General features: G+C 36.2%; 1 protein-coding gene across 2 annotated transcripts; it reads left to right on the top strand.

The window, feature by feature from the left end:
- Nae1 (NEDD8 activating enzyme E1 subunit 1) lies at positions 1–22753 on the top strand. Of its 2 annotated transcripts, XM_076837436.2 has the most exons (20): positions 1–98; positions 2750–2853; positions 2956–3016; positions 4885–4915; positions 5692–5763; positions 5957–6036; positions 6785–6894; positions 8862–8971; positions 10057–10119; positions 10513–10576; positions 10897–10988; positions 13499–13558; positions 13642–13775; positions 15797–15872; positions 16241–16280; positions 17160–17246; positions 17846–17938; positions 21086–21200; positions 21286–21335; positions 22512–22753. In XM_076837436.2, exons 1-20 carry the CDS (start codon positions 46–48, stop codon positions 22619–22621), a joined length of 1605 nt encoding a protein of 534 aa, XP_076693551.1. In that variant the 5' UTR covers positions 1–45; the 3' UTR covers positions 22622–22753. The 2 variants fall into 2 exon arrangements, with proteins under 2 accessions (XP_076693551.1, XP_076693552.1); XM_076837437.2 differs by lacking the exon at positions 10057–10119.
- Positions 22754–27983: the final 5230 nt, after the last annotated feature.

Here is a 27983-nt window from a genome sequence, read left to right as displayed (position 1 = left end):
GCGGCGTTTGGCAGCGGCTGGGCTGGTGGCGCGGCGGGCGCGGCCATGGCGCAGCCGGGGAAGCTGCTCAAGGAGCAGAAGTACGACCGGCAGCTGAGGTGAGACGGGACTCACTGAGCTGAGCGGGAGGGCCGGTGGGCTCCCCCGCGTCCGGGCCGGGCCTGAGCGCGCGGACCATGGGGGCGGGCCTCCCTCGGGCTTCTGGCCAGGCCCGGCCCGGCCGTGCGGGGCGCGGGGAGCTGGCGCCCTGGGCCCTGGACCGGGGTCGGAGTGTTACTGCAAGGCCAGGACAACCCTGCTCCGAGGGGTGCGCCCACTTGCCACGTGGTCTGCGGTTCCAAGTGCGCGGTCTCCGGGTCAGCTGGCTTCCCAGCCTCTCATTTTGCAGAAAGGGGTGGGATCAATTGTACCCCGTTCCGATTCGCCGAGAGCAGCACCGACTGTCAGGCATTGTCCTAAACTAGCTCTGTCCAGTACCAATATAATAATAGTCTGTCATGAGGGCCACTTATGTACGTAATTATAATTTTTTAGTAGTCACCTTAAAGTAAAAAAAAAAAGAGAGAGAAATAAATTATTATAATGTAGTTTATTTAACTTAGTATGTCCATAATATTGCCCTTTCAACACGTAATCAATATAAAAAGTTATTGAACTATTTTACTTTTTCATTCATGTTATCTTGAAATCAAATCAAAATACTATAAATCAAGTATTTTGCAGTTAGAGCACACCTTAATTCATGCTAGTCTCACATCAGGTGCCAAGTAGTCATGTATAGCCAGTAACTGCCTTAATGGATAGGGCAGAATTAAACCATCGGGCTCCTTCTTCATCCTCCTGTTTTCCTTATTGCTTTCCCACTTCTTATTATGTATCTTCTATGTGTTGAGTCAGTGGAGGTAATAAAAATGTGTCCTCCCCTTCCTGGAGCCCCCAAATCAAAGAGAAGTTAGGACTGAAACTTCCATTTGGACCTACAATCTAGTACTAGTTAGGGGCTTTGGGCAGTTCTGAGAGTGTTCTTGAAGGTAGACATTCTTGTGTTTTTACAGAGGGGAAACTGAGTATTGGAGACGTTAAATAACTTGCCCAGAGTTCTCCATATTTTTAAACTCAGGCCCTCTGACCTTTTCAGAGCTTGTACTCAGTTTTATCACTACTCCCAAGCTTTTGGGGGAAGAAACAAAGTGGCAGAGCCCTTGTAACCAGGTGTTTTCTTGCAAATTCTTGGAATATCTGTGTTTTGAATGAAGATGTCATCATATATGATCAAGCACCAAAAGAAGATTTTTAATCAAGGTCATTCCAAGAAAGGACCAAACTTTATTTTTTATAGTGAGAACTGCTTATTGGTTTGCAAGTCTCAGAGGGAAGCAATTAGAAGCAAAGTTATGTATTAGACATCAAGGTCCTGGCTCTCAGGCCAACTAGAGATAAAGAGTGTCTTTTTGTTTGGTTCCTTTCTTCAATCATAGAACCTAGAGATACACCATTATTCTTAGACCCATTCTCCAATTACTAAGGTTCTATCAATTAAATATGTCTTTGTGCCCTACTTTCCTGGAAAAAACAGATGTTTTCCAGTCTGTTTAGTTCTTCCAGGCTATTCCTCCATTCATTTGACAGATGTTCTGTGATCTATGGTAGGCGCTGGATTACCAGTGGTGAATATAGAGGGGTGGTCTGGGCTCTTATGGAGCTTAGGATGGAGAGATGGATGCTAAGGAAATAAAAAAAAGAATGGGGCATTGGTTATGATTTACTCTACACAGTAAGAGTAATTTGCTTTATATCAGGTGACATGGAAAGCGCATCAGTCTTTCTCAATCCTCTGGGCTGCTAGTACTTACTTGTTTGACTTATGGCATTTCTCATGGTTTGACCTCCCCGATGCTGACAAAAAAAAGGATAAGAGTTTTTTATTTTTTTTGGTGGAAGTAACCAGGTTGGCCTGGAAGCCATGACACATGTGTGATAATGTACCTTGCCCTGTTAATGATATGCTGGTGTACATCATTTCATAACATAAATTTCTAATTCTTATTACTTATTTGTTTGTTAATGCATCTACTAACCATTAAAGTGCTTGTCAGGTATTGTATTTTAAAGCACTTTGTAGAAGTTGGTGTGAGGCTTTTCAGATAATAGGTTAGCTTTCTTGGTAAAACTTTTGCTTATTTTTGCAGATGTCCGGTGATAAAAGTCCTATATTAAGATCTTAAATGTACTTGGATCCACTTTTTCCACTAGGAGAAATGACTAGGGAACAGATTAGGCTTTAGGTGCAAGATGTATTTTACTTTTTTCAGAAATGGCATCTTGCTGTGTTATCCAGACTATTCCTGAGCTTGACTCAGGGATCCTCCTGCCAGTCTCCTGAGTAGCAGGGATTACAGGTACTCATCATTGCATTTGGTTACAATACATTTCTTTAATGTTGATGAGTATAACTATAGACTTTCTGTTCTATAAGTTATCTCACATGAAAAGCTTGATGGACAAGGAGCAAGGAGACCCAAGTTTGTAGTTCTGATTTGATGCTTCTCCTTGAATTATGCAAAATATAACCTGTCTGAATCTTCAGTTACTCTGCCATATAATCCTGCAATCTATTCCTGCCTGACATAGTGCTGTGGTTATCATATCAGTTAGTCTGTGTAAAAAACATTTTAAATCACTGTTCAGAAAGTGAGAAAGGTTTATTTTTGTGATAATTTTTTAAATGTTGAATTGTATCTTATTTTAGGTTGTGGGGTGATCATGGGCAAGAAGCTTTGGAATCTGCTCATGTTTGCCTAATACATGCAACAGCTACAGGAACTGAAATTCTTAAAAACTTAGTACTTCCAGGTAATGTAATTTGGTAGTTGTGTTCTAAATTGAGAACACAATCTTCTTTTAAGTTCTGGTCTAGAAATATATATTCTTGATTAACTCAATTTTATCTCCCAGGTATTGGATCATTTACAATTGTTGATGGAAATCAGGTCAGCGGAGAAGATGCTGGAAACAAGTATGTTCTTTTCTTTTCAAACATATGTATGTTAGGGAAAGCAGTGACTTGATCAGTGACTTGACTATATGGTGGAAGTCTTCTATGTGTTTAGGATTATGGGGAGGAGGAAATGAGTTAATACAGTTCAAGTGCTACTTAGCACAGTGTCTGGAAAGTAGTCCATTAACAAAAGATACCCATTATCACCACTTTTGTTGTTATTAATTCAAAGGAATAGTCATTATTCCCTTATTTGCGAAATCTGTGCACTTTCTAAATCTTCATGTTGATTCTTAGGTATTTGTATATAATTCACAACCACTGTATTTGGGGATTATGAGAATATTGAAAAATAATACCTTTTTGGGGGGATGTCTCCTGAGTTTAATCCAGGTAAATTTTTCACCATAATATACTACCTCTATAAAAATAGTTTTAAATATGGTCTATATATCATTCTTTGCAGATTATCATAGTTAGACTTTCAGAACCTTCCCAAATTATATTTTAAGTTCACTCTTTCAGGGAGTCTGGGATCTCACATTGTATTTGTTGGTAGACAATAACAAATGAGAAAATACAATGAAAACCAGAATTTAGTTCATATTTAGCTTTGGTATCATTTCTTTGGGTAGTAGTTTCAAGTTCCTGGCTATCCATAACATAACTCTTTATTGGTATAGGTTAAAAAAAAAAAAAAAAGTCCTGTTTTCTTTCTTATTTGGTTGATCAGTGATGTTTCAGTTAGCTTTTTGTTGCTGTGACCAAAAATCCTGACAAGAACAGTGTGGAGGAGGAAAAGTTTATTCTGGCTCACAGTTTTGATAGTTAAGTCCATGATTAGCCAACTTCATAGCTCTGGGCCTGAGATTAGGCAGAACATCATAGTGGAACAGTGTGGCAGAGGAAAAGTCAGGACATGGCAACCAGGTAGCACAGAGAGAGAGAGTGCTGCTACTCAGAGACAAAATATAAATTCCAAAGTCACACCCTCCAGTGACCTACTTCTTCTAGCCACACCCTACCTGCCTACAGTTACCATCCATCTAATCCCTCTCCACTGATTAGATTGCAACTCTCATAATCTAATCATTTCTCCTCCTCTTGTATCATTTCTTGCATTGACTCACATGTATGCTTTTGGGGGACACCTCCTATCTAAACCATAACAAGCAGCCTCACATTGGGCTTTGGGACATGATGGGAGTATGTGTGGGAAGAAGCCAGAATAAATCTGTTTTAGTTTCTTGCAGAAGCAAGCATTTTCCCAGGGTGGTCTCAGGAACATTGGTCTAGGAAATGTTAATAACTGTTAAATGGGCCAGTGGCTTCTATGGTCAAAGAAGTTTGGGAAGTGGGTCTAATGAAGTTAAAATTTCTTTACTATAAAATTTTAATATTGTGTGTATAATGTATTTTATGAATTTCTAAGAAGGAAATACAGCATATAGTATCCCCCCCACCATTTTCTTTTTTTTTTAACCTGGGAACTCTTTTCTCTCAGAGCATTTTGTAAAATTTGTATTCTGTGGTACACACTTTGGGAAATACTGATTTATTAGCTCAATTTTGTTTTTAAGTTTCATCTGATTTTCTTCCTCCAAGAAGACTGTTAACAATGTGTTGTCAAAATAGTGTTTGTTTGGGCTGGGGTTGTGGCTCAGTGGTAGAGCGCTTGCCTAGCATGCACAAGTCACTGGGTTCGATCCTCAGCATCACATAAATGTAAAATAAAAATATTGTGTCCACCTAAAAAACTTAAGAATAAATATTAAAAAAATAGTGTTTGTTTTATATTATAAATGCAATACACATGTTATTATAATCAACTTTTCCTTTATAGCCATATAAGCCTTTAATTGTTTTTTTTATTCTGTCCACTTTAGTTTTTTCCTTCAAAGAAGCAGTATTGGCAAGGTAAATATTTGTTACAGAATACAGTTGTGTATTAACATCTAATAATGCCACTATGTCTTGGTTACCTGAAAAGTTTTGACTTAAAAAGAGCTTATTTTCTGAGAAAAAAGTTAGCCTATTTTTCTAATCTGATAAGTCTTTTATATGTTTGGTAGTTTAAGAATTTAGAAGTATTGTATTAGGTATATATGACAGCAGAATGCATTTTGATTTATTGTACACAATTGCAGCACAGCTTTTCATTTCTCTGATTGTACACAGTATAGCGTTGCACTGTTTGTACAGCCATACATGTACCTAGGGTAATGATGTCCATCTCATTCCACCATCTCTCCTGCCCCCATTTCCCTCCCCCATCCTTCCCTCCCCAAAATTTTGCTCATGAACTTAGTTTAATATTCTGAATGGAAGTGACATTTCTTTGAAGGATTGACCACTTGTATAGGATTGCAGATGTGGGTGGTTAGAGTGAGTCTGAACTTGATCCGGGATATCCCTCCCTGCTACCTAGGGTTTTTGGTTATTTGCCTAATCAGAAAAGTCAAGGGCAAATAATGTGGTTATTTAAGAACTCTGGATAAGGACAGTTTAGCCCTGTTTAAGTCGTATTCAACTTGAACTGTAGTTTTAAACACTGTGAGGAGCAGAGTTGTCATACTATGCATGAAATTTTGATAGTTTCACAGTCTGTTTTGCCTGATCTGTAAATAAGGGGTTTACATTGTAAATAAGTATTTTCTAATTGAAGCCAAATGCTTTGTTTTTAATTTAAAAAGAACCGAGCTGAAGCTGCCATGGAATTCTTACAAGAACTAAATAATGATGTCTCTGGAAGTTTTGTGGAAGAGGTATGCACATTATTATTTCCATGCTGGAAAATAATTTTTAATAGTTCAAAGCCATAGAAACTTAGAATTTTGAATCTTTGTATTATTTATGTTAGTTGGAATTTGTTACATATTTATTCTACAAGAGCTTGTGTTTCTGCTGTGTTTAATATGATTGTAAAATTATTGGATTTTTTTCCCCTGTCTCATTTAGAGTCCAGAAAACCTCCTAGACAATGATCCTTCATTTTTCTGTAGGTTTACTGTTGTGGTTGCAACTCAGCTTCATGAAAGGTAAATTTTGATGTTAAAAAAAAAAAAAAAATATATATATATATATATATATATATATATATATATATATATATGTATGTATTACATATATATTTTAATTTCAATGTTACTAGATTTGTATAGTTTTATTTTCTCTATACAGTCTAAGATATGGTTTCTGAAATTCTTAAATTTGATGGAAATCTTCAGTTTGAAGCTCTTATGTATATTTTAGTGTAGAAAAGATGGAAAAGAGAAAATGCTCAGATATGAAACTTTTTGTAGATGTATTTAGAGCACTTAAAATGAACATTGATTACTTTTTAGTGATTAAAAACTAGTTAGAGCTGATTATAGAAATTATCAGAGGTGTGTGTTTACTTTTTTTTTAACTGGGGATTGAATGTAGAGGTACTCTACCACATCCCCAGCCCTTTGTATTTTAAGACAGGGTGTCTCTAAATTTCCAGGTTTTATAAATTTTTTTTTCTGTCATAGAAATGTTTAGGAAGTGTTTTTCAATAATATTCTTCTTAATACAAAAGACTAGGGTTTCATATACCTCTAGTTCAAGGTATACTTTGACTCTGCATCCTTGTGAAATTGCTTGCTTTTTAGTGTATTCTTGACTCGCTATGCAAATGCAATGTGTCTTTGCATTTATTATTTCTTAAGAAATTTGCATTATTTTAATGTATTTTCATGTTTCGCATGTTTTATATTTGGCATATATTCATTTGCTTATGTTCTATTTTGTTTTCCTTTATAGTACATTGCTACGTTTAGCAGATGTCCTCTGGAATTCTGAAATTCCTCTTTTGATCTGTAGGACATATGGACTGGTTGGTTATATGAGGATCATTATAAAAGAACATCCAGGTAAAATTGTTGAGCATATGGGTCTTGCTATTGGTTGCTTTAGTTATGGTTTTAGAAACTTGATAATTTAGAGAGTCTATTTTAAATATGAAGTAAATTTGTAGCAGCACATCTCTGGTTATAGGTTCAAAGTGGCAGTCTGACTCAATATGCTTGTTTTTTCCCCAGTATGCTTTAATCTACTATTGCTTTACGTAGCGTTACAGAATGATACAAAGCAGAGATACAGTTGTATATCTGCTGCTTGTTAGGAGGTCCAGCAATTATATAAGTACCTAAATTTTTTTTTGCCCCCTAACCCACATAGGGCATGTGTGGCTGCCACAAGAGATATGTGAATCACCCTGACACAAAGACACACCACCTTTTCTCCTACCAGTCGTCTTCTTTTTTTTTTTTTTTTTAGTACTAGAAATTGATCCTAGGATTTTGCGCTTGCTAGGCAAGTACTCTGCCACTGGGCTACATCTGCAGCCCAGCACCAACCTTTTATTCCATTCTCCTGCAGTTTTCCCAGTTTATGAGCAATTCCATATGACAAGGAAGGCATTTACCTGACTATTGTTTCCAAGGAAACAATATTATATGAGACCAAAGTAATTCATAGGTAGGCTTACATTGGTTCAGGACTGATCTTAGCCCTTTACTTATAAAAATTGTAACCTTAGATTTTCATAAAATTTTCTTTCAGTGCTCATGCAATGTTCCATATTTACTCAAGAAAATGTTTGAATCCTGTGCCAATTGTGTGCCCATCTATGGGCAGTTAGGGAGTGGTTTGTTGATGGTGGGCTATTTAAAAGTTACAAGTGGGAGAGTGACAGGGTAAAATTTTTCATTTTAAATGAATCACTCTGAAGTTATGGGGAATGAATGGGCTTAAAGGGGGCAAAGATTGGAGACAGGGATTGATGTTTGTGTGTGTGTGTGTGTGTATTTATAGATGGTATTGGAGATTGAACCCAGGATGCTCAAACACTGTGCTATATTCCCACCTTTTAAAAAAATTTTTTAATCAGGTTCTAAGTTGCTGAGGATAGCCTCAATTTGTGATCCTTCTGCCTCACCCTCCCAAGTCACTGAAATTACAGGCATTGCTGTCAGTGAATTTCCAGTGGTCTAGGAAAGGGAGAGAGAGACAATGAGAACCCCTGAACTTAGGGAAGATGTTATAGGGTAGAGAAGAGGGAAATTGGAGGTAAATAATGAAGGTTAACATTACTAGTTGTGTGCCTGCCTTCATATGGATTATTTCATTTACTCTTTCTAAAACCTTTATGAGATAGTCTATTTTTTTTATAGGTGAGACACAGATTGTTATTTGCCTAAGCTATCAAGTGACAAAATTGTACCTTGTTCTAAACATGCACTGAAATTGAACACTCTTGTACTTCCCCACATAGACAGCAGTGTACAAAATGAGGTTAGGAAGTGGGTAGCAACTGATGTTGGGGCCAAGGAAACAAAAACTCAAGATGACCATTGGGTTTCTAGGGAAGAGATGTAGGTAGATAGTAATGTTATCTGATTTTTAAGACTACAAGAGGGGCAAGAGTAAGTTGTCAGGTATTTGTACATATACATTGTCAGTTTTGAGTTTTTTGAGTCATCATAACAAATTCTGTTCTAAAGGAATCTTGGTTTTACTTTATTAAAATTTATATTCCACTTAAAATTTGTGCATTTTACTATTTATAAATTGTGATCTCCAGGGCTGGGTTTGTGGCTTAGTGGTGAGAGTGATCACCTAGCACACATGAGGCACTGGGTTCAAACCTCACCACCACATAAAAATGAAAGAAAGAAATTGTGTCCACCTAAAACTAAAAAATTAATATTTAAAAAAAATTGTGACCTCCATAACATGGTGAAAAAAATCTGTAGGTTTTATGACCATTTGAAAATTATAGATTTCTTAAGTTCTTATAAAGAATTAAGTTTTTCTTTTTGGATTATTTGTTTCACAGTAATAGAATCTCATCCAGATAATGCATTAGAAGATCTACGACTGGATAAGCCATTTCCTGAACTGAGAGAACATTTTCAGTCTTATGATTTGGATCACATGGAAAAAAAGGTTGGTTAGTATTTATAAGGTTAGTATGTATAACCTTACATTTATAGGTAGACTTAAGACTTTTTTTTTTAATATAAGGTTTTTGAATTATACCAATGTGAGACAATACTATAAACCTCCATATTCCTGTCATCCAGATCACACAATAACATTTTATCTTCCTTGTTACCAATAAATTTATTTTCCACAAAATTAAAAAAAACAAAAAACTTCTTTATTGAAGAAAAGTACATAAACTGAACATCTCTGTAATTACCACCTAAGTCAAGAAATGGGACATTAACATCCCAGAAGTCCTCTGGGTTGGGGTTGTAGCTCAGTGGTAGAGAACTTGCCTAGCATGGCTGAGGCACTGGGTTTGATCCTTAGCACCACATAAAAATAAACAAAGGTATTGTGTCTTATCTACAATTAAAAAATTAAAAAAAAAAAAATCCCAGAAGGCCTCTTCATAACCCTTTCCTAAATAAATATTTTTTAAAAATAGTTTGAATTTGGAGTTATGTTTGTTGAAATTGAGCCTCTTGAGACTTATTTTTAGTGTTTGAAAATTACCAAGGAAACTATATAATATTTATAACAGACTATATAATTTAAAGAACTATATAATTTAAAGAACACCTACATATTAATTAAAATGTAGGTGTCTATTTGGTTCATCAAAAAATACAGAGAATATTCCATTTTCTTAGTCTAGGATTGGGATCTGAAATCGAGATTTGAACTGTTGTTGAGCGGCAGCCTCTGAAGCTTTTTTCTTGCTAGAAAAACAGGAACATAATACCTACCTGACATACAAGGGGTTACATTGGACACGGCCTCTAAAAAAAATTTCTAAAGTAGCCAGGCATCCAAGTACACGTTTTACGTTTCTCAGGAAGTTGAGGCAGGAGGATCACAAGTTTGAGTCCAGTCTCAGCAATTAATTGAGGCCCTAAGCAACTTAGTGAGACCCGGTCTCAAAGTAAACAGGGTACCATCAATCAATCAATCAATAAATAAATATTGTTGAAAACAAGATGGTAGAATAAAGACTTGATATTAACTAATACTGATATTTTCTTTGATTTGTCTCTTATTTTTAGGACCATAGCCATACTCCTTGGATTGTGATCGTAGCTAAATATCTAGCACAGTGGTATAGTGAAGTATGTCCTTTAAAAAAAAAAAAAAAAATCCATATGTGACTAATTTCTATTTATTATAATGGGTTTTCTTGGAGGGAATGGGAGATTAATTTTTTTCCTCATGGGGTATTAGGGCAGGTGGGAGCTTTTAAATTTAAATCTAACAGTTCCTCTTTTAATATTGATATTTTTATTAACAAACCAAAATTTGAATAGATGTCATTGTGAAACTGGCAGGGGGAATGCATATAGAGGAATGGCCTGCAGTTTCTGTTTTCTATCAAGTGAGCCTCTGATTTCACTGAGGTATATATTTGTCAGTGAAATCTCATGGCAAATGGGGGAACTTTAAACTCTCAATTTCCATATTTTGAGTTTTTATAACTAGATTTTTAAAATTTTTAACCAATTTAGACAAATGGACGAATACCTAAAACCTATAAAGAAAAAGAGGACTTCAGAGATTTGATTAGACAAGGTAATATTATGGGATGTGGTTAAGTATTGTATAAAGTTTGGGAAGCAAATTGCTTGAAATAGATGTTTAGTGGATTTCTTTTAATATTTTTATCAGATGATATCAGAACTTTTATTTTACTTTTCCTCTGGGGAGGTGAAGGAGCCCATTCTTTGTATAGTTTAAGGGAGGACAAATGATAAGTCATATTTTTACTTAAGGTTCGATATTCTAATTCTCCCTTCAGACTCTGACAGGATTATTTCTGTGGTGTTGGTGGCGGGTGGACAGGAGTGAGAAGAAAAGGGCTATTGTTTGTTAACCATTTTCTATTTTAATAGGAATTTTAAAGAATGAGAATGGAGCTCCAGAAGATGAAGAGAATTTTGAAGAAGCTATTAAAAATGTGAATACAGCACTAAATACAACTCAGGTATTAAAAGAATCACAGAGTAATTCATATGTGAAAGATGTTTTCCCTACTCAGAAGGCTGAAACAGGAGGATTGCAAGTTTGAGGCCAGCCAGGCGACTTAAACCCTGTCTGGAAAAAAAAAAATCTGGGGATGTAGCTCAATGGTAGAGTACTACTGAACATAATCCCTGTTACTGTAAAAGAAGAAAAAAAGGATAGAAAAAACTGTTTCCCAAAGTCCTCAGATGTAAAAGTTGATTATAAACAATTTATTTAATTAATATTTCCTAAATGTATAGTTAAAATATCTATAACACATCTTGAGGCTTGTTTTAATAAAAATTTTGTGGGTTGGTGGTATAACTCAGTGGTAGAACACTTGCCTAGCATGTGGGAGGCCCTGGGTTCAATCTCCAGCACCACAGGGATAAAGGGAAAAAAAAATTTTGTATTGCACTTGTTAAAATGTTATGTGCATACTTTATCATTTAATAGTGATAAAAACATCCATATAATAACTTATATAAATTATGTGAAGCATATAATTTGTGAATATCAATCGTTTTGGGGTAGGGATTATATGACTAAGGTGGTATTTTGCTGGTCCAAAATAGTGTTGCCTGAAGAGTTAAATTTTGTTACCCTGCATTTTCTTTCTTTCTTTTTTTTTTAACTTTATTTTTTATTTAGTTTTTTTTTTTTTGTGGTGCTGAGGATTAAACCCAGGGCCTTGCACATGTGAGGCGAGAGCTGTACCACTGAGCTATAACCCCAGCCCCTACTCTGCATTTTCTTCTGACAGTAATTAGTTGGATATAATGGAATATGTTCTAAATAATATTATAGACTTTAAAAATTATTTGGAGGATAACTTAGGTGCTTTTTGTTTTGCTGTTTTATTGTTGAAGTCTGGCTTGTGAAGTTTTGGGGAATCTTTGGAATGACAAACCTGCTAAATTAAGTTAGAATTTTCTTATAGTTTAAAACAGCAAAATTGCTGCTTTTCAGCATTAGGAAGGTCCTTAAACTATCATTGCAGACTTTTTTGAAGACAATGAAACAGTGTTGCTGAGTGATTAAAGTTTATGCTTTGTGAATCAATATTCTTGAGTAAAGGAAATTTTCTACTTCCTTTTTGGTGGCAAGTGGGTACAGAGGATTGAACTCAGGGGCACTCAACCACTGAGTCACATCCCCAGCCCTATTTTATATTTTATTTAGAGACAGGGTTTCATTGAGTGGCTTAGTGTCTTGCTTTTGCTGAGACTGTCTTTGAAATAGCAATCCTCTTGTCTCAGCGCCACCCCCCACCCCGCCCCTGGGATTATATGTATGCACCACCATGCATGCCTGGCAAAATTTTCTATTTCTTAATTCTTAATTGGAATGATATTGAAAATACATATGAATAGTTATTAAGATACACCAGATTATACATGATCTGTGCATTTCACTGAATAGAAAATGAACCGCACTTAAAAGAAAAATAAAGTTCTAGTGGTTGGGAATACAGTAAATTTAATAAACAGATATAAATATACTGGTTGCTTTTAACAAAAATAAGAACAGAACAAAGGGCAAAAGCATGATAGGTCAGAGGTGGTCTGGGTTCAGGAGGCAAATTTTAGATGGGGGTCAGGAAAACTTTTGAAGAGATGCATTTAAGCAGAAGTATGAGTGAAGTGATATGCAGAGTTCTGGTGGAAACTTTTCAGGCAGAGGAAACACATATGCAAAGGCTCAGAAGTAGAGTGAAACGTGGCATTGTTCAAGGGTCATTAGGAAAGCCAGTGTAATTGAAGTGAAGAGGGGGAAAGTGGTGGGAAGGATTGAGTTTGGAAAGGCAGAAAGAACTGGATCATAATAGGGCCTTGTAGGCCACTGAAGGATTTTGAGTAGGGAAGTGGAATAATCTGCTTTGTATTTCTTAAAGTTCATTTTGATTCTTGTGAGCAGACTAGAATGGAAGGGACTGAGGTAAGAAGCAGAAAGATCAGTAGGGGGTTTCCACCAAGAAATTTCTTTTTTCCATATAATAGTAGAATCAAAGCCTATAATTTGTATAGTTTTAATAATATTTGATGATCTTACTTGCTAATAAAATATCTTAGTTTTTTTCAGAGTGGTTGTCTCTTTTAGTAGTCTCTAGTTAAGGTGCAAGGATTTCAAATTTTTTTGACAAGCAGGAAAACCATGAAGAACTATAAATCTGATTTAGTACAGATGTCTACATTATCTTTGTCATCTGGAGATGTTAACTACAAAAATGACTTACTTGGGCTCCTTTACTCCATTTCGGATATAGGAGAATAGACCAGCCTTGAATGCTAGTAGTGGGCAGGAGAGGACTTGGTTTCATTCTTTCTTCCCCCATCTGAGCTCCAGCAGGTTCTGATTCTTAATAAAACTAAACAAATCAGAAGTTGGTATTTTCTACACTCTGAGAATTCAAAGTACTTGAATAAATAACATTGAAAATAAGGTGGGCAAGTTCTTAGTATAAATAAATATTTCATGTTCTTTTGTTAGATTCCAAGCAGTATTGAAGATATATTTAATGACGATCGCTGCATAAATATCACCAAACAGGTAACAACAAGTAAAAATAATGCTATCTTAACCTCTAGGTCAAAATAAAACACTACTTAATGTTAATTTTTTTCTTGTGTTAGACTCCACCATTTTGGATTTTAGCCCGTGCCTTAAAAGAATTTGTGGCCAAAGAGGGTCAAGGAAATTTACCTGTTCGAGGCACAATTCCTGATATGATTGCAGATTCGGGCAAATATATAAAACTACAAAATGTGTAAGTCACTGTTTCCAAACTATGTAACAGTTTAACCTCTTTATATTAGAGATAAACATTTTATCAGAAATCATATGTAAGTCTATTATTACCTTGCTGTTTTAAAAATAAAGAATTAATCATGGAATTTGCAGGGAAATGGATGGCATTAGAGCACATTATGCTAAGTGAAGCTAGCCAATCCCTAAAAAACAAATGCCAAATGTCTTCTTTGATATAAGGAGAGCAACTAAAAACAGAGCAGGGAGGAAGAGCATGAGAAAAAGATTAACATTAAACAGGGATAAGAGATAGGAGGGAAAGGAAGAGAGAAGGGAAATTGTAGGGAAATGGAAGGTGACCCTCATTGTTATACAAAATTACATATAAGAGGATGTGAGGGGAAAGGGAAAAAAAAAATCAAGGGAGAGAAATGAGTTACAGTAGATGGGGTAGAGAGAGAAGATGGGAGGGGAGGGGAGGGGGGATAGTGGAGGATAGGAAAGATAGCAGAATACAACAGTCACTAGTATGGCAATATGTAAAAACGTGGATGTGTAACCGTTGTGATTCTGCAATCTGTATATGGGGTAAAAATGGGAGTTCATAACCCACTTGAATCAAATGTATGAAATATGATATGTCAAGAACTTTGTAATGTTTTGAACAACCAATAAAAAATAAATAAAAATAAAGAATTTAGGGAGCAATTTTTTTGTTTGTTGCTTGGTTGGTTTCTTGATAAATTTTATTTTTAGAGCAATTTTTGGTTCAAAAAAAAAAGTGAGTGGGAAGTGCAGAGTTCCTTAATGTGGGGACAGATTTTTTTCTTTCAAATTTCAATATAAAACTACCGTTTGATTACTTACTCTGTACTGTGAACTAGTCTATGCATTGATTCATTTAAAACAATGATTCACAGCAACTTTATACAGATGAGGAAACTAAAGCCTAGGAAAGGTAACTTATTGAGAGACAGCTGGTAAATGACAGAACCATAGATTCGAACACCATGAAACCCAATTTCGGAGCCTTAACTCTTTTTTTTTAAGAGAGAGAGAATTTTTTTTTTTTTAATATTTTATTTTTTAGTTTTCGGCAGACACAACATCTTTGTTTGTATGTGGTACTGAGGATCGAACCCCGGGCCGCACACATGCCAAGCAAGTGCACTACCGCTTGAGCCACATCCCCAGCCCTTCAGAGCCTTAACTCTTAATCATGGCCTACTGTCTATAATTTTGAACTGTGAAGTCCTTAATTTTGATTTTTTTTTTTTGTAATTACTCTTTCGTAATTTAAGGAGTCCATAATTATAGATAGATATCTGCTATCCAGTATTACTAGCCTGACCTAGATAAACTATTATAGGAATGGGTCTACATGGATATTACCTTTGTGTAACTGGGGCAGGATGCCAGTGAATCCAGACTACTGGCTTGGTTTCCCCAAGGGTCAAATTATGTCACACAAGAGATGTCATTCATTGTTTAACAAATCTTAGTTTGTTGTCATAGTCTAAGAGTTCAGAGTATTCAAAACCTGAGAAATGTCAATTGAGAAGTGTTACCTCACATGGCAAGTAGTCAGCTTGACCACTGATCATTTTTAGAGGGTGAAAAGTAAATAGACCTAAAGAGAAATTTTGTAGGAATTTGTAGATGGACAGTTTTGAAGTCTAACTTTTCTTGACTTGACTTAAGGAGGCAAGTCATGTTTTTTAGTGATATATTTTATTAGGTCTTCTGTCAGAGAACCCTGGGTTATGGACCCTTCCAAGAGGGCAGAAGTTGGGTGCTCTTAATTATAGTGGGAGCCTCAGTTTTAGTGGGCTTCAGGAGTCTATCACCAACACTGGAAAGATCCTCAACCACTAACAGGTGTTGCTGTTAGCATTTCTTTAGCATTTTTGTATTTCATGTTGCTAGGCCAGTATTTTTTCATGAAAAAGAAAGAAGTTTTTTGTTTGCTTCACAATAATAATTTAAATTTTGCTAACTTAAAGTTTGTTAATTGTAGTTTTTGTTGTTGTTGTTTTGTAGTTACCGTGAAAAAGCAAAGAAAGATGCTGCTGCTGTGGGCAATCATGTTGCCAAGTTGCTGCAGTCCATTGGCCAGGTATGCTGTTGGTACACTGTGCCTTTGATGGTACATTGCCCTACACATTTAACTATGTAACTCCACTCAGAAAGGGGTTAGAGAGAGAGGGAATGCTTACTTTCCTGCCTAAGGACACCAGATGTAAGGAAACAAGGTGTTTCTAAAGTCCTCTCCCAGTCTTGGAGATAGCCAGTCTCCAAGCCACTTCTCGTAGCCACTGGTTTTGTGCTATACCCTCTGTTAATCTTCTCATTGTACTGGAGCAGACCTCCTTTTATCTCTCTTTTTTTTTTATTGGTTGTTCAAAACATTACAAAGCTCTTGACATATCATATTTCATACATTAGATTCAAGTGGGTTATGAACTCCCATTTATCTCTTTACAGGCACCAGAGTCCATTTCAGAGAAAGAATTAAAATTACTCTGTAAGTCCCCTTGAACTAATTTCCTTATTTTGTTTGATAAAAATGAGCCACAGGGAATGTTCCCAGGAATTTTAAATAGCTAAAATTCTAAGTTTTACACAGTCTCAATGATATAGATGTGTGTTTTGCACCTTGTATCAATATTGGTGTTTGTTCTATTAGAGTATATGATACCAGATTAAAAGCTGAATGTCGGGTATTTGAAAGTTTACTCTGTTCTGTTTTCTTTAGGGTATGTTTGAAAATTTCCATAATACAAAGTTGGGGGTTTTTTTGTTTTTAAATGCCTTAATATAGCTGGGTATAGTGGCACATACCTGTAATCCCTGTGATTTAGGAGGCTGAGGCAGGAAGATCCTAAGGTCAAGGTCAGCCTGGGCAGTTTAGTAAGATCCCATCTCACACACATACAAAAAAGGCTGGGATGTAACTGAGTGGTAGAGCACCTCTGAGTTCAATCCTTCGTACCACCACTCTCCTTTAGGACTACTTATCCATAAAAATGAGGATTACTATTTATTGAGCCATATCAAGCATTATGCTAGGTATGCACTTATATATATGCCACATTTCATCTACAGAAAAACTCTCAAAAGTAGATAATATTATCCCCATTTTACAAATTAAAAACTGAGGCTCAAAGAGGTGCCACCTTCTTACTCAGTGCTAAACTAATTGTTGTGCCAGTATTATGCATTTAAGATAACTTGTGTTTTACTGCCTTCTCTGCTAACCATTAAAGCCATATAGAATACATGTTGTCTTATTCCCATGTCTGTGAAGTGTACATAGAAAAATTTCCTATTCTTAAGGTGACCTGAGATTTGTAGTAATCATCTGTCACAACCATTATTTCCATAAAGTCTTTCCTATGTTCAGGCAGCAATTCTGCATTTCTTCGAGTGGTAAGATGTCGATCATTAGCTGAAGAATATGGTTTGGATACAGTTAACAAGGATGAAATTAGTAAGTATAATAACCTTTTGATGCTAGGTTAAAAGATATAAGTATTTTGTGTCAAGTATATGGTAATAATATAAAAATAATATAAATATTTACACTAATTTTATTCTATAAACCTATCCCAGTAATTATAATGTATGCATATTATATAAAAACTTGGGGCTGGGGATGTGGCTCAAGCGGTAGCGTGCTTGCCTGGCATGCGTGCGGCCCGGGTTCGATCCTCAGCACCACATACAAACAAAGATATTGTGTCCGCCGAAAACTAAAAATAAGTAAATAAATATTAAAAAAAAAAAAAACAATATATACAAAAAATAATAGAGGTCACTGAGTCCATTGTATGCTGTATAGAAGAGCTAAAGTCATGTTACTACTTCAGTAGATACTGCATGACTCCAGTTGTTAGTTGTATAATCACTGAGTAACATCTTAATGCATTTCCCTTTATTATTTTATTTACCATTTTCATTTTATTGTAACAAAATACTTAATTTGTGGTAATATTGTATCCTGAAACTTGAGTATATAGTAACTTTGGCTCTTTGTTGTTTATATGTTGCAAATTACCCAAATTATATTCATTTTTTTTTCTCTTTCAGTTTCCAGCATGGACAATCCAGATAATGAGATAGTATTATACTTAATGTTACGGGCTGTTGATAGATTTCATAAACAACATGGTAGATATCCAGGTAAGAATAGCAATGAAATTACCAAATGTAATAAAATGTTGAATAAACATTTAAGTCAAATTTAATCTTAAAGGGTTCTCTGGATACTTATAACAGTAGTATTTGAATTTCATGTTGTAAACAGATTAGACCTAGCTCATCTCAGAGAGGATATAATTTTGCAAGTAGTGTTTGATTCTAAACTGTTATAGAGGAATGTTGATTGGATGTGAATAAAAGAAAACTTTTTTTGCCAGGTGTGGTGGCCAACATCTATAATCCCAGTAATTTTTAGAGGCTAAGGCAGGAGGATTGCAAGTTAGGCCAGCCTCAGCAATGTAGGCCCTCTGCAATTTAGTGAGATAGTGTTTCAAAAGAAAGAGGGCTGGGGATTTTTTTAGCCTAGCATCAAAAAAAAAAAAGGAAAACTTTTTCTGTTAATTTTCATAATTTTGTTCTAAGACTTACACTGGTTTTAATCCAGTAGAACAGGAAAGGCACAAGAAGTATTCCAGTGATTTCTGAATTCAGAACACTGAAGATGTTGGAATTTCTTTGTTTAGCATTATTTGTCTGCAAATGTAGTAATTACAGAATTGGCATAGTCTCAAAGATCTACAGTTATTAAGAATTTTTTTTTCATTTTTTATTTTTTTAAATTTTTATTTATTTTTTAATGTTTATTTATTTTTTATTAAGAATATTTTTATTTTTGATAATTTTAATTGCGCAGGATTATTGCATAGCAATATATTCTAGATCTGTCATCAGCCAGTTGCCCCATCTAATCTAGTTAAACCTCCAGATTACAGTCACAATCAGAAAATTTACCAGAGGGGGGAGGAAAGGGGAATAAATGCCAAATATGTATTGCTTTATACATATTATTTAATTAGAATATATTTTGGTTAATTTATTGTATAACAAAACACCCCAAAACAGTGGTTTAAAACAAATTACAATCTCATGATTTTATGGATTAACTGGGCTTAGGCAATTGTTTTTTGAGGAAAGTTTATTTTATTCTATTTTTTATTTATTTAATTATTATTATTATTTTTTAGTTGTTGGTAGACCTTTATTTTATTTACTTATATGCATTGCTGAGAACTGAACTCAGTACCTCACACATGCCAGGTACTGAGCCACAGCATTTTTAGTTGTTGATGAACTTTTATTTTGTTTATATGTGGTGCTGAGAATCAAACCCAGTGCCTTACAAATGCTAGGCAAGTGCTTTACCACTGAACTACAACCCTAGCCCTATTTTTTTTTGTGTGTGTGTGTGTGTGTGAGTGTGTGTGGTTCTGGGATTAAATCCAAGACACTGAGCTACATCCATAGTCCTTTTTATTTTATTTTGAGACAGGGTTTCACTGAATTGCCCAGGCCTTGAATTTAATAATCTATCTGCCTTAAGTCTCCTGAATAGCTGGGATTACAGGTATACACCATGCCCAGCTAGGAGAGGGGTTCTCATATAGTTGTATGATGCCTGGGCTGGAATCATTCTGAAGCCTTGTCTGAGTTAGACATCCAACAAGACATTTCCTGACACCTCAGTCAGGATGGCAGGAACAACTGGAGAGTGGCTAGGCATCTATTTCCATGTGGCTAATTTGAGGGTTTTTGTGGTTGTTGTTTTTTGTGATACTGGGGATTGAACCTAGGGGTGCTCTAATTCTGAGCTACATCCCCAGCATTAAATTTTTTTTTTTTTTTTTAAGACAGGGTCTCCCTAAGTTGCCATAGGTTGGCCTCAAATTTGTAGTCCTCCTGACTCAGCCTCCTGAGTAGCTGGGATTATAAGCTTGAACTTCCTTTTAGTATGGAAGTCCAAAGGTAGACTTTTATGATGTCTGACTTCCTATAAAATTCCACATATGGAAGGTACAAAGCTATTTATGACCTCTTAGAAGCCACACTGCATTGCTTATGTTGTCGTATTGGTTTCATAGGGCCAGCTAAGATTAAGGATGGGAAAGGACTACATGAGACCTTACAGTTGGTGTTTTGGGAGCTGTTATGTGAGACTAGATACCACATATAGCATAGGCTTTGGAGTTAAATATGGGTTCTAGTCCAAGATTTGTCACTATCTCTGTGACCTTGAGTAAGCCACTGTTTCTCTCCATGTCTCCATTCTCAATGAATGGCAGATGCAGTATCTCCTCTTACTAGATTGTAATGGTTAAATATGTGAAATATGAAAATCACTTAACACATTGCTAGCACCTTTGCAAGTGCTCAGTAAAGGGTAGCTATCACTATTATGAAGAATAGTGATAAGTTTTTAATAATAATTGTATTTCTCCTCCAGTAACAACCATAGTTTACCTTTGGAGATATTATAGTTTAATCATTAAGAACTTTCTGGGTTCATATCTTAAGTTTGCTATTTATGAGCTAAATAGTATAATCTGAGCCTCAGTTTTCTTTTCTATAAAAATGAGGATAAATGCTAACTTCATCTGTCCATGTCTCAGTTTTCTCATCTGTATAGTACCTATTTCATAGGGTTGTTGTGAGGATTAAATTAATTAATATAATTGAAGTACTTAGTATAGTGTCCAGCATCTATTGGTATTAAATAAATGTTACCTATTATTAAACTTTATGTCCTCGGTGTCATTTAATGTTTCTTAGAAATGAATAAGGAAGACTGTATTTTTTATAAATGATATAAATAGAATGTTTTCTCATTTAGTTCTTTTTTTTTTAAGAGAGAGAGAATTTTTTTTTAATATTTATTTTTCAGTTTTCGGTAGACACAACATCTTTATTTTATTTTTATGTGGTGCTGAGGATCGAACACAGCACCCCATGCATGCCAGGCAATAATTATTGCCCCAATGTCCAGGTACTCTTCTAGATGCTGGGTAGGGAGCAGTTGATAAGGACTTAGTGAACTTGAATTTTTAATAGATTTTAGTTGGTTTCTTCAATTATAAGTTTCCAATATTTGCAAATAATTGGTTTCATTCTTGTTATTTTTTTCTTCAGTTTCAAATCTTACGATTTTGACTAGAACATCTGAAACTGATTAAGTAAAAGAGGTAGTCATTAATTTTGAATCATTTATTTTAATGAAAATTAATTTTTATGTGTGTGTATACACATACATTTATATATATATATATATAATATATATAATTTTTTTTTTTTTAGGTGTATCTAACTATCAAGTTGAAGAAGATATAGGAAAGTTGAAGTCCTGTCTCACTGGCTTCCTTCAGGAATATGGGTTATCTGTAATGGTGAAAGATGATTATGTCCATGAATTGTGAGTATTCTTTAGGGCACATAAAAGAGAATACCCCACCTGTCATAAGGCTAATCTAAGTTTATATTTCCATCCTTTCCTATAGCTGCCGATATGGAGCTGCTGAGCCACACACCATTGCTGCATTCTTGGGGGGTGAGTTCCATAGATGCGATGACTTATCTGTTGATACATAATACACTTGCTATTTTAATATGAACTTTGTTCTCAGCTATTTTAATTACAGAGGTCAGTGTAGCAGGATGTTATTTAGTACCCCCTGCCCCATACTGCTGCTTTCTTCCTTCTGTCTCTCTCACTGTAGTCCATGTTAAATTTCTAAAGAGTCACTAGTCCTTCTAAGGCATAGTTTTGATCATGTCCTTCACTTAACTTTCTGTACCACCATTACACACACATACACATTCTCTCCTTCCTTCTTTCCCTTTCTCCAGCTGTTCCCATAAACAAGTCCAGGGACAATAGGTTGACATTAAAGACCCTGTACTTTCGTTCCCTCAGCTTTTCTGGTTAGTTTTACTAAATCACTTGCTTTTACCCTAGACATTCACTTTTATTGCTCCTAGATCTTTTCTCCTCTTAGGCCTTAAAAATATATTTCCTACATGTCTAGAACCTATCTGTTCTTCAAGACCCAAATAAAAAATGCCACCTCCTTCATAAAAACTCCTTTTACTTGTCTCCCTCCCTCCCTCACTGTACTTCTTCCTTCTCTTGGTTTGGGCTACAGAATATCACAGACTAGGCACCTTGTAAACAACAGTTCTGGAAATCTGAGATCAGGGTGCCAGTGTGGTCAGTGTCTGGTGAAAGCCCACCTCCTGGTTCATAGATGGCCGTCTTCTTGCTGTGACCTCACCATTTTTCCATGGTAGTTTTTTTCTTTTGTGTTTTGTTTTGAGTAGTTATATCATACTGGCAACATTTAACATAGATCCTTTCTAAATAACAAATGCACTTTGAACAAACATATCTTTATATATCCTTTGTTGGTATAAGACACACACAAGTAAAAATCAAATGCAAAAGAAGGGTGTTCTTTGAGGATATTTTATGCATCTGCATCCTTTAAAAAAGTTCCCTTGTCAAACTACTATTTAAATTTTTTTCCCTCAATATATCTTGCCAATCTTCCTTAACCACCACAATTTAAAATACTCAATTCTTTTAATTTGTGACTTAATATCCTATTGTGTAAAAGTCTACAAAAAGTTTTATTTCCTTTAATAATATAGTAACAAAGAATTGAAATCTTAAATTCTTGAAATTTACTCTTTTCAAATATTTGCTTTTCTCTTCTTTTCCTTACAGGAGCTGCTGCTCAAGAGGTTATCAAAATAATTACCAAGCAATTTGTAATTTTTAATAATACTTACATTTATAGTGGCATGTCACAAACCTCAGCAACTTTCCAGTTGTAGAAAAAGCATTCTGTGAAGAGTGTTAACTCAAACTGTAATTGCCTTCAGGTTGTGCTCTAGTCTGTAAAATTCTGCTAAAGGAGAGCTGTTAAATTGTTTCCTCAATAAACTTTTTTTTCTCATTTGTAATAACTACTAGTAGTCTTATTCTTTAAGGTGGGAAGAGGAAGCAATCATTTCCTCAGAGAATAAAAGCTATTTCTAATTGAGTTCATTAATACTGGCTTGCTGTTTCAGGGTTACTTATCATAGGTATCCCTAAGTTTTTTAGAAATAAAATATTTTTCTTACTATTGAACAGATTTTAGCTATGGACATTTTAGGACCACTATTATTTGTTTAAGTGAATAAAATTTAGAAATGTTTCAGGATGTGTAGTTTTAGCAGAAAACAAAACCATCCCCTTATAAGTATATGAGTCATCATAACTAATTTAGGTTTTGCCACCTATACCTCCTTGAAATTTTAGAGTTAGTCCATCCACACCACATAAATTTTTTTTTACTAGATTTCTTTATTCTTGAGAAATGAAATTCTCTTAAAATAAGCCATGCTAGTTCGTTTTTCCATAACGTGCAGCTTGACCTCATTTCCAACAGACATAAGGAGCACTTTTCCAGAAAGAAATCAACAAAATTCACAATCATATTTAAAAAGTATCACACATCTTTCAGTAAATGATAATCCTAGCAGATGACACATGTCAGAATATAGATTATTTGAACAACACAATTAATAAGCTTGATCTAAATGATACATGGAATCCTGAATTCAACACTTTAAGGAACCATGGAATAATTATAAAAGGTAACCACATATAAGACTACAAAGCAAACTTTTGTAAAAAAAAAAAAAAAAAACCAAGGTGGTCTTCAAACAATATTCTGTGACTAAAATGCAATGTGTAAAAATCTTAAATTTCATTTTGAAGAATACTATAGTGAGAATGGGAGTCTGTTTAGATGGACCTAACGGTGAACTGGAAATCCAGAAGGGAGAGCAAGACCGAGTTTCCGACTTACAGTTGAAGGGTGTGTTATGATTCAATATTTCAAGGCCCCCAAACTGCCTGCAAATTAGTTTCTGAGGCCAGTGTCCCTAAGCAAGAACTTGTTAGATGAGGTGCGGGGGGCGGTGGGGGGGTGTTCGTTTTTCTTGGATCCTAATGGGTCATGCCCTTGCTTGGCTGTTCTTCATCTTATGGGTTGCCTTTCCCACAGCAGGCAGGCAGGCACTGACCCTTCACAGTAACTCACTTCCCTCCCCGACGTTCCCGTGATCTGGATTTTATTGTAGAGGTATGGAGCAGGACCATTAGATAAGTCGAGGCCTTAACTCTAATTGGAGACCCAAGAGTCCTGATCTTTCAGTCTAGACGGAGGGAAGTACACCAGGCCTGAACTGAGGCTGAGGCCCGACTGGGCGGCTGTGTGGCAGGACTGTCCCTCCACAAAAAAAAAAAAAAAAAAAAAAAAAAATCCAGCACAAACGAAATAAACGCAGAACACTGGCTGCGGGGCAGGCTGGGAAGATCTGGGTTGAGGCCTGCGCATGCGCAATACTTGCGTGGGTGCCAGCGATGGCCCAGGCCTCATCAATCCAAGCCCACTCTTTTCTGGGGCAAACGCCCTTCCGGATAAAGGAAACCATAAAACCTGGAGGCGGTGAGATTAGGGGACAGGACATCTCCCCTAATTGTGATTTTCCTCCATCCAAAATCTTGATGACCACACATTGATTCCTCCTGTTCTTAAGAACGTCGGAGACTAGGGGAGGCAAGGCTCCGCGTGAGGATAGGCGTTCCTGCCGGAAGTCCCGCCAGCGGAAGTGAATCTGGCCCTTGAGCGGGAAACTCAAGTCAAGGCAGCGCTTAGGAGAGCTCAAGGCATCCTATGCTCTTCAAACTGAGGGTAAAGCCCGCGGACTGCGCTCCCACGCGTTGGGGTCGTTTTAGTCCAGCCTGGGGTCCCGTCCATTACCTCCTGTGGAAGACTGGCTGCCCAGTTCTGCCCTGTGTGCCTGGGATGCTACATTCCCCCGAGGGTCTTTACTTACCGGCTCACCGCGAGGCGTTGAGCTGAGGCGGCGCCTTCCAAAGCAGGCACTCATTCCCTTCTGCAGCCCCCGCAGCTCCTGGTGGGAGAGATCCTTGCCTTGTTTCCCTTAGTCAGGCGTCTGTGCACGCGCAGCGCCAGGTGCCTCCCAGGTGCTAGTGGCTGGTGAGATAGCGGCTCAGACCCAGGGCGAGGCCGCGTGCCCGAGGCCATACCCGCGCCGGGGGTAAGTGGGCAGGGTGCTTGGCTAGGCCGCCCTCTGACTGCGCCTGCTCTCTACCAGGAGCCTGGTGGAGAAGACCCCGGGGACCGCCTGTGCTCTTCAGAAGGAGCCCTGGGCTTCTCAGGTGAGCCAGGCCGTGGTATCATTGAATGGCATCTGAGGAAGCAAAGTGGTTAGGATCCCCTTCTGAAAAGATTCCCGGTGTTAACTGGGTGAGGTGGCCAGGGGTCGTGCAACCATCTACCGTTAATATTGTGGAGCCAATTGATTCCTAAGCGCGTTTCCTGGGACCTGAACGATTGTTATTTCACAAACCATTTGAACTGTTCTAACAGAAAATTCCTATTTCATGTTGCATGTTTGCCCTTTCTCCTAGCCTCTCCACTAAGAGGTCATTTTCCGCCAGGTGTGAGTCAAAGCTAAGTAGCCACTGTTAATGATGGCAATTAGTGGCAGGATTTTCAGCCCTCTCTACCAGCCTTATACGCGGAAAAATGTCATTTTTCTTTTCTGATAATTTGGGATAATATGTAAGTTCCAAAAAAGTTTTTGATCTAACATTTTGTAAGTTAGGTGAAAGGGGCTGGGCATGGGTGTAACTCCATGGTAGATCACCCTGGATTCAATAACGTGGGGGAGCAGGGGAGTGTGAGAGAGGGTCCCTAGGTTAGACTAATTAAAATGAGGAAATAGTTCTTAAGCTCCCCCACAAAATAAAAACACCATTATATGATACAGTTGTCCATTTATAACAGTTTTTAAAATCTTTTTTCCAAATGTTAGCCAGTTTGCTCAATGGTAAAAAATCTATGAGTCAGTCTAATAAAGAATAAAATCTACTGGCTTCAGATCTTCTTGATTCCCATTCCAACCCCTAGCTGTTTGAACTTGGGCAAATCATTTAACCTTTTGTCATTTATCTTCATCAATATGGCACCTTCATAAAAATTTTTGCAAAGACTAATAATATAATAATGTAGTGTAAAGAACCTAGAGCCTGGCCTACAGTAGATATGTACTGAATATTATAAGTCAATATATTATAAATAAGTAGAAAAATAGGAAATAGTAGAATAAAATACAATAGAATCACCCTAAGACAACTGTTAATATATTTCTGTCTGTTTATTCATCTTATTTTGCCTTTTATGCCATAATTTGTGTTTTTTTTTAATTTTTTAATATTTATTTTATTTTAGTTATCGGGGGATACAACATCTTTGTTTGTATGTGGTGCTGAGGATCGAACCCAGGCCGCACGCATGCCAGGCGCGCGCGCGCCACCGCTTGAGCCACATCCCCAGCCCCAAATTTGTGTTTTTTGTTCTTGTTAACTTTGTAACTTAAGTGTTTTTCCTAGCTATTAGAATTTTCTAGTAAATGACAATGTCTCATCCTGAAGATGCACTAGTGTAATAATCATTTCCTTTTTTTTTTTAATTTGTAGATGGACACATTTGTTTATTTATTTATTTAGATGTGTTGTTGAGGATCAAATCCAGTGCCTCTCGCATGCTGGGCAAGCACTGTACTGCTGAACACACACCATTTCTTTTTTAATGTGATAAGAAGTTAGAAATAGCAAAACTAGTATAAATTTTACACTAGTTTATAAAAGATTCTCACGTTTGTTATTTTTTTAAACTTTTTTTTTGCTTAGGAATTTTATTTTCATTTCGAGAGTAAGAATGAAAAATAAAAAGGATAATTGGGTATCTTTCTTTGGCAACATATTGGAGTAAACAAGAATTTGAATTCCATAAGTCCTGATTTGTTGTTTTAAATTAATTGAACAATGTTTTTGAAATAATTAATTTAGCATTCTAAAGTAGAACATGTAAAATGCCATATCAGAGTTGCTAATTATTTTAAAACTTCTTCCTGGGTACACACCTGTAATCCCAGTGACTTCAGAGCCTGAGGGGGGGGGGGGGGGATTGAAAGCTTGAGGCCAGCCTCAGCAACTTATCGAGATCCTATCTAAATAGATAGATAGATAGATAGACTTCAGACCTGGGATGTAGCTCATGGTAAAATATCCCTAGGTTTGATCCCTGGTTCCAAAATAAATTAATTAAATAAAAAAAATTCTTCTAACAAATGATATATACAAAATTTAGGCATAGTAGTAGAATACCACACTGAAAATACATGTGTTGTTGGAAAAATGTTTTGTATTTTTTCTTTTCTTATTTCCACGGACTGAACCCAGGAGTACTTAACCACTGAGCCACGTCCCCAGCATTGTCCCTCTTTTTTTTTTTTTTTTTATTTTGAGTCAGTGTCTTGCTAAGTTGCTTAGGGCCTCGATAAATTGCTGAGGCTGTCCTTGAACTTGTGATCCTCCTTTCTCAGCCTCCTGAGTCCCTGGGATTATAGGCGTGTGCCATCATTTCCAGTGAAAAAAAATTTTTTTTTAATATATATATATATTTAGTTGTAGATGGACACAATACCTTTATTTTGTTTATTATTTTTATGTAGTGCTGAGGATCGAACCCAGTGCCTCACATGTGCGAGGCAAGGACTCCACTCCTGAGCCACAACCCCAGCCATGAAAAAAATGTTTTATATTATTAAACTTAGCTTGTGAAGAAAAATGGAGATCTAAAGAGAGTATCCTGGATCTGTGTTTTAAACCTCTGATTCCTGGAAGGATTTTCAACTGAAACTGGGATGGAGATTTACAGGAAAGAAAATAAGGAAATAGGACCCAAGGCGGACTAGTTAGGTTTAATCAGTCAGTCATTTGTTTAATAAAATTTGTTGGGTGCGTATGGTGCTTCAGAACACTAGATGTGTTTATGTACATTTTCAAATTTAATTCTAGTAACAACTCCATACAGTAGAAATATCAGTCCTATTTTACAGGTAAGGAAACTGAATCTCAGAGAATTTAAGCAATGTGCCCAGTATCATACATCTATTAAGTTGAAGATTAAATCCCTGGTTTTCTGGCTTCAGGAAAACTGTTTTTGCCTACTTCCTTTACATTTATATTTCTGGCATTCTTTAAAATGGATTTAAATTGAGAAAATTCCTCTACCTTACAGATGTAATATAAGGAAAAAGAAAACAGACAAAC

The sequence above is a fragment of the Callospermophilus lateralis genome, chromosome 18 (assembly GCF_048772815.1).
Source record: "Callospermophilus lateralis isolate mCalLat2 chromosome 18, mCalLat2.hap1, whole genome shotgun sequence".
Classification (NCBI taxonomy): domain Eukaryota; kingdom Metazoa; phylum Chordata; class Mammalia; order Rodentia; family Sciuridae; genus Callospermophilus; species Callospermophilus lateralis.
Note: the sequence above shows the minus strand (reverse complement) of the source record. Positions and strands in the feature narration are given on the sequence as shown.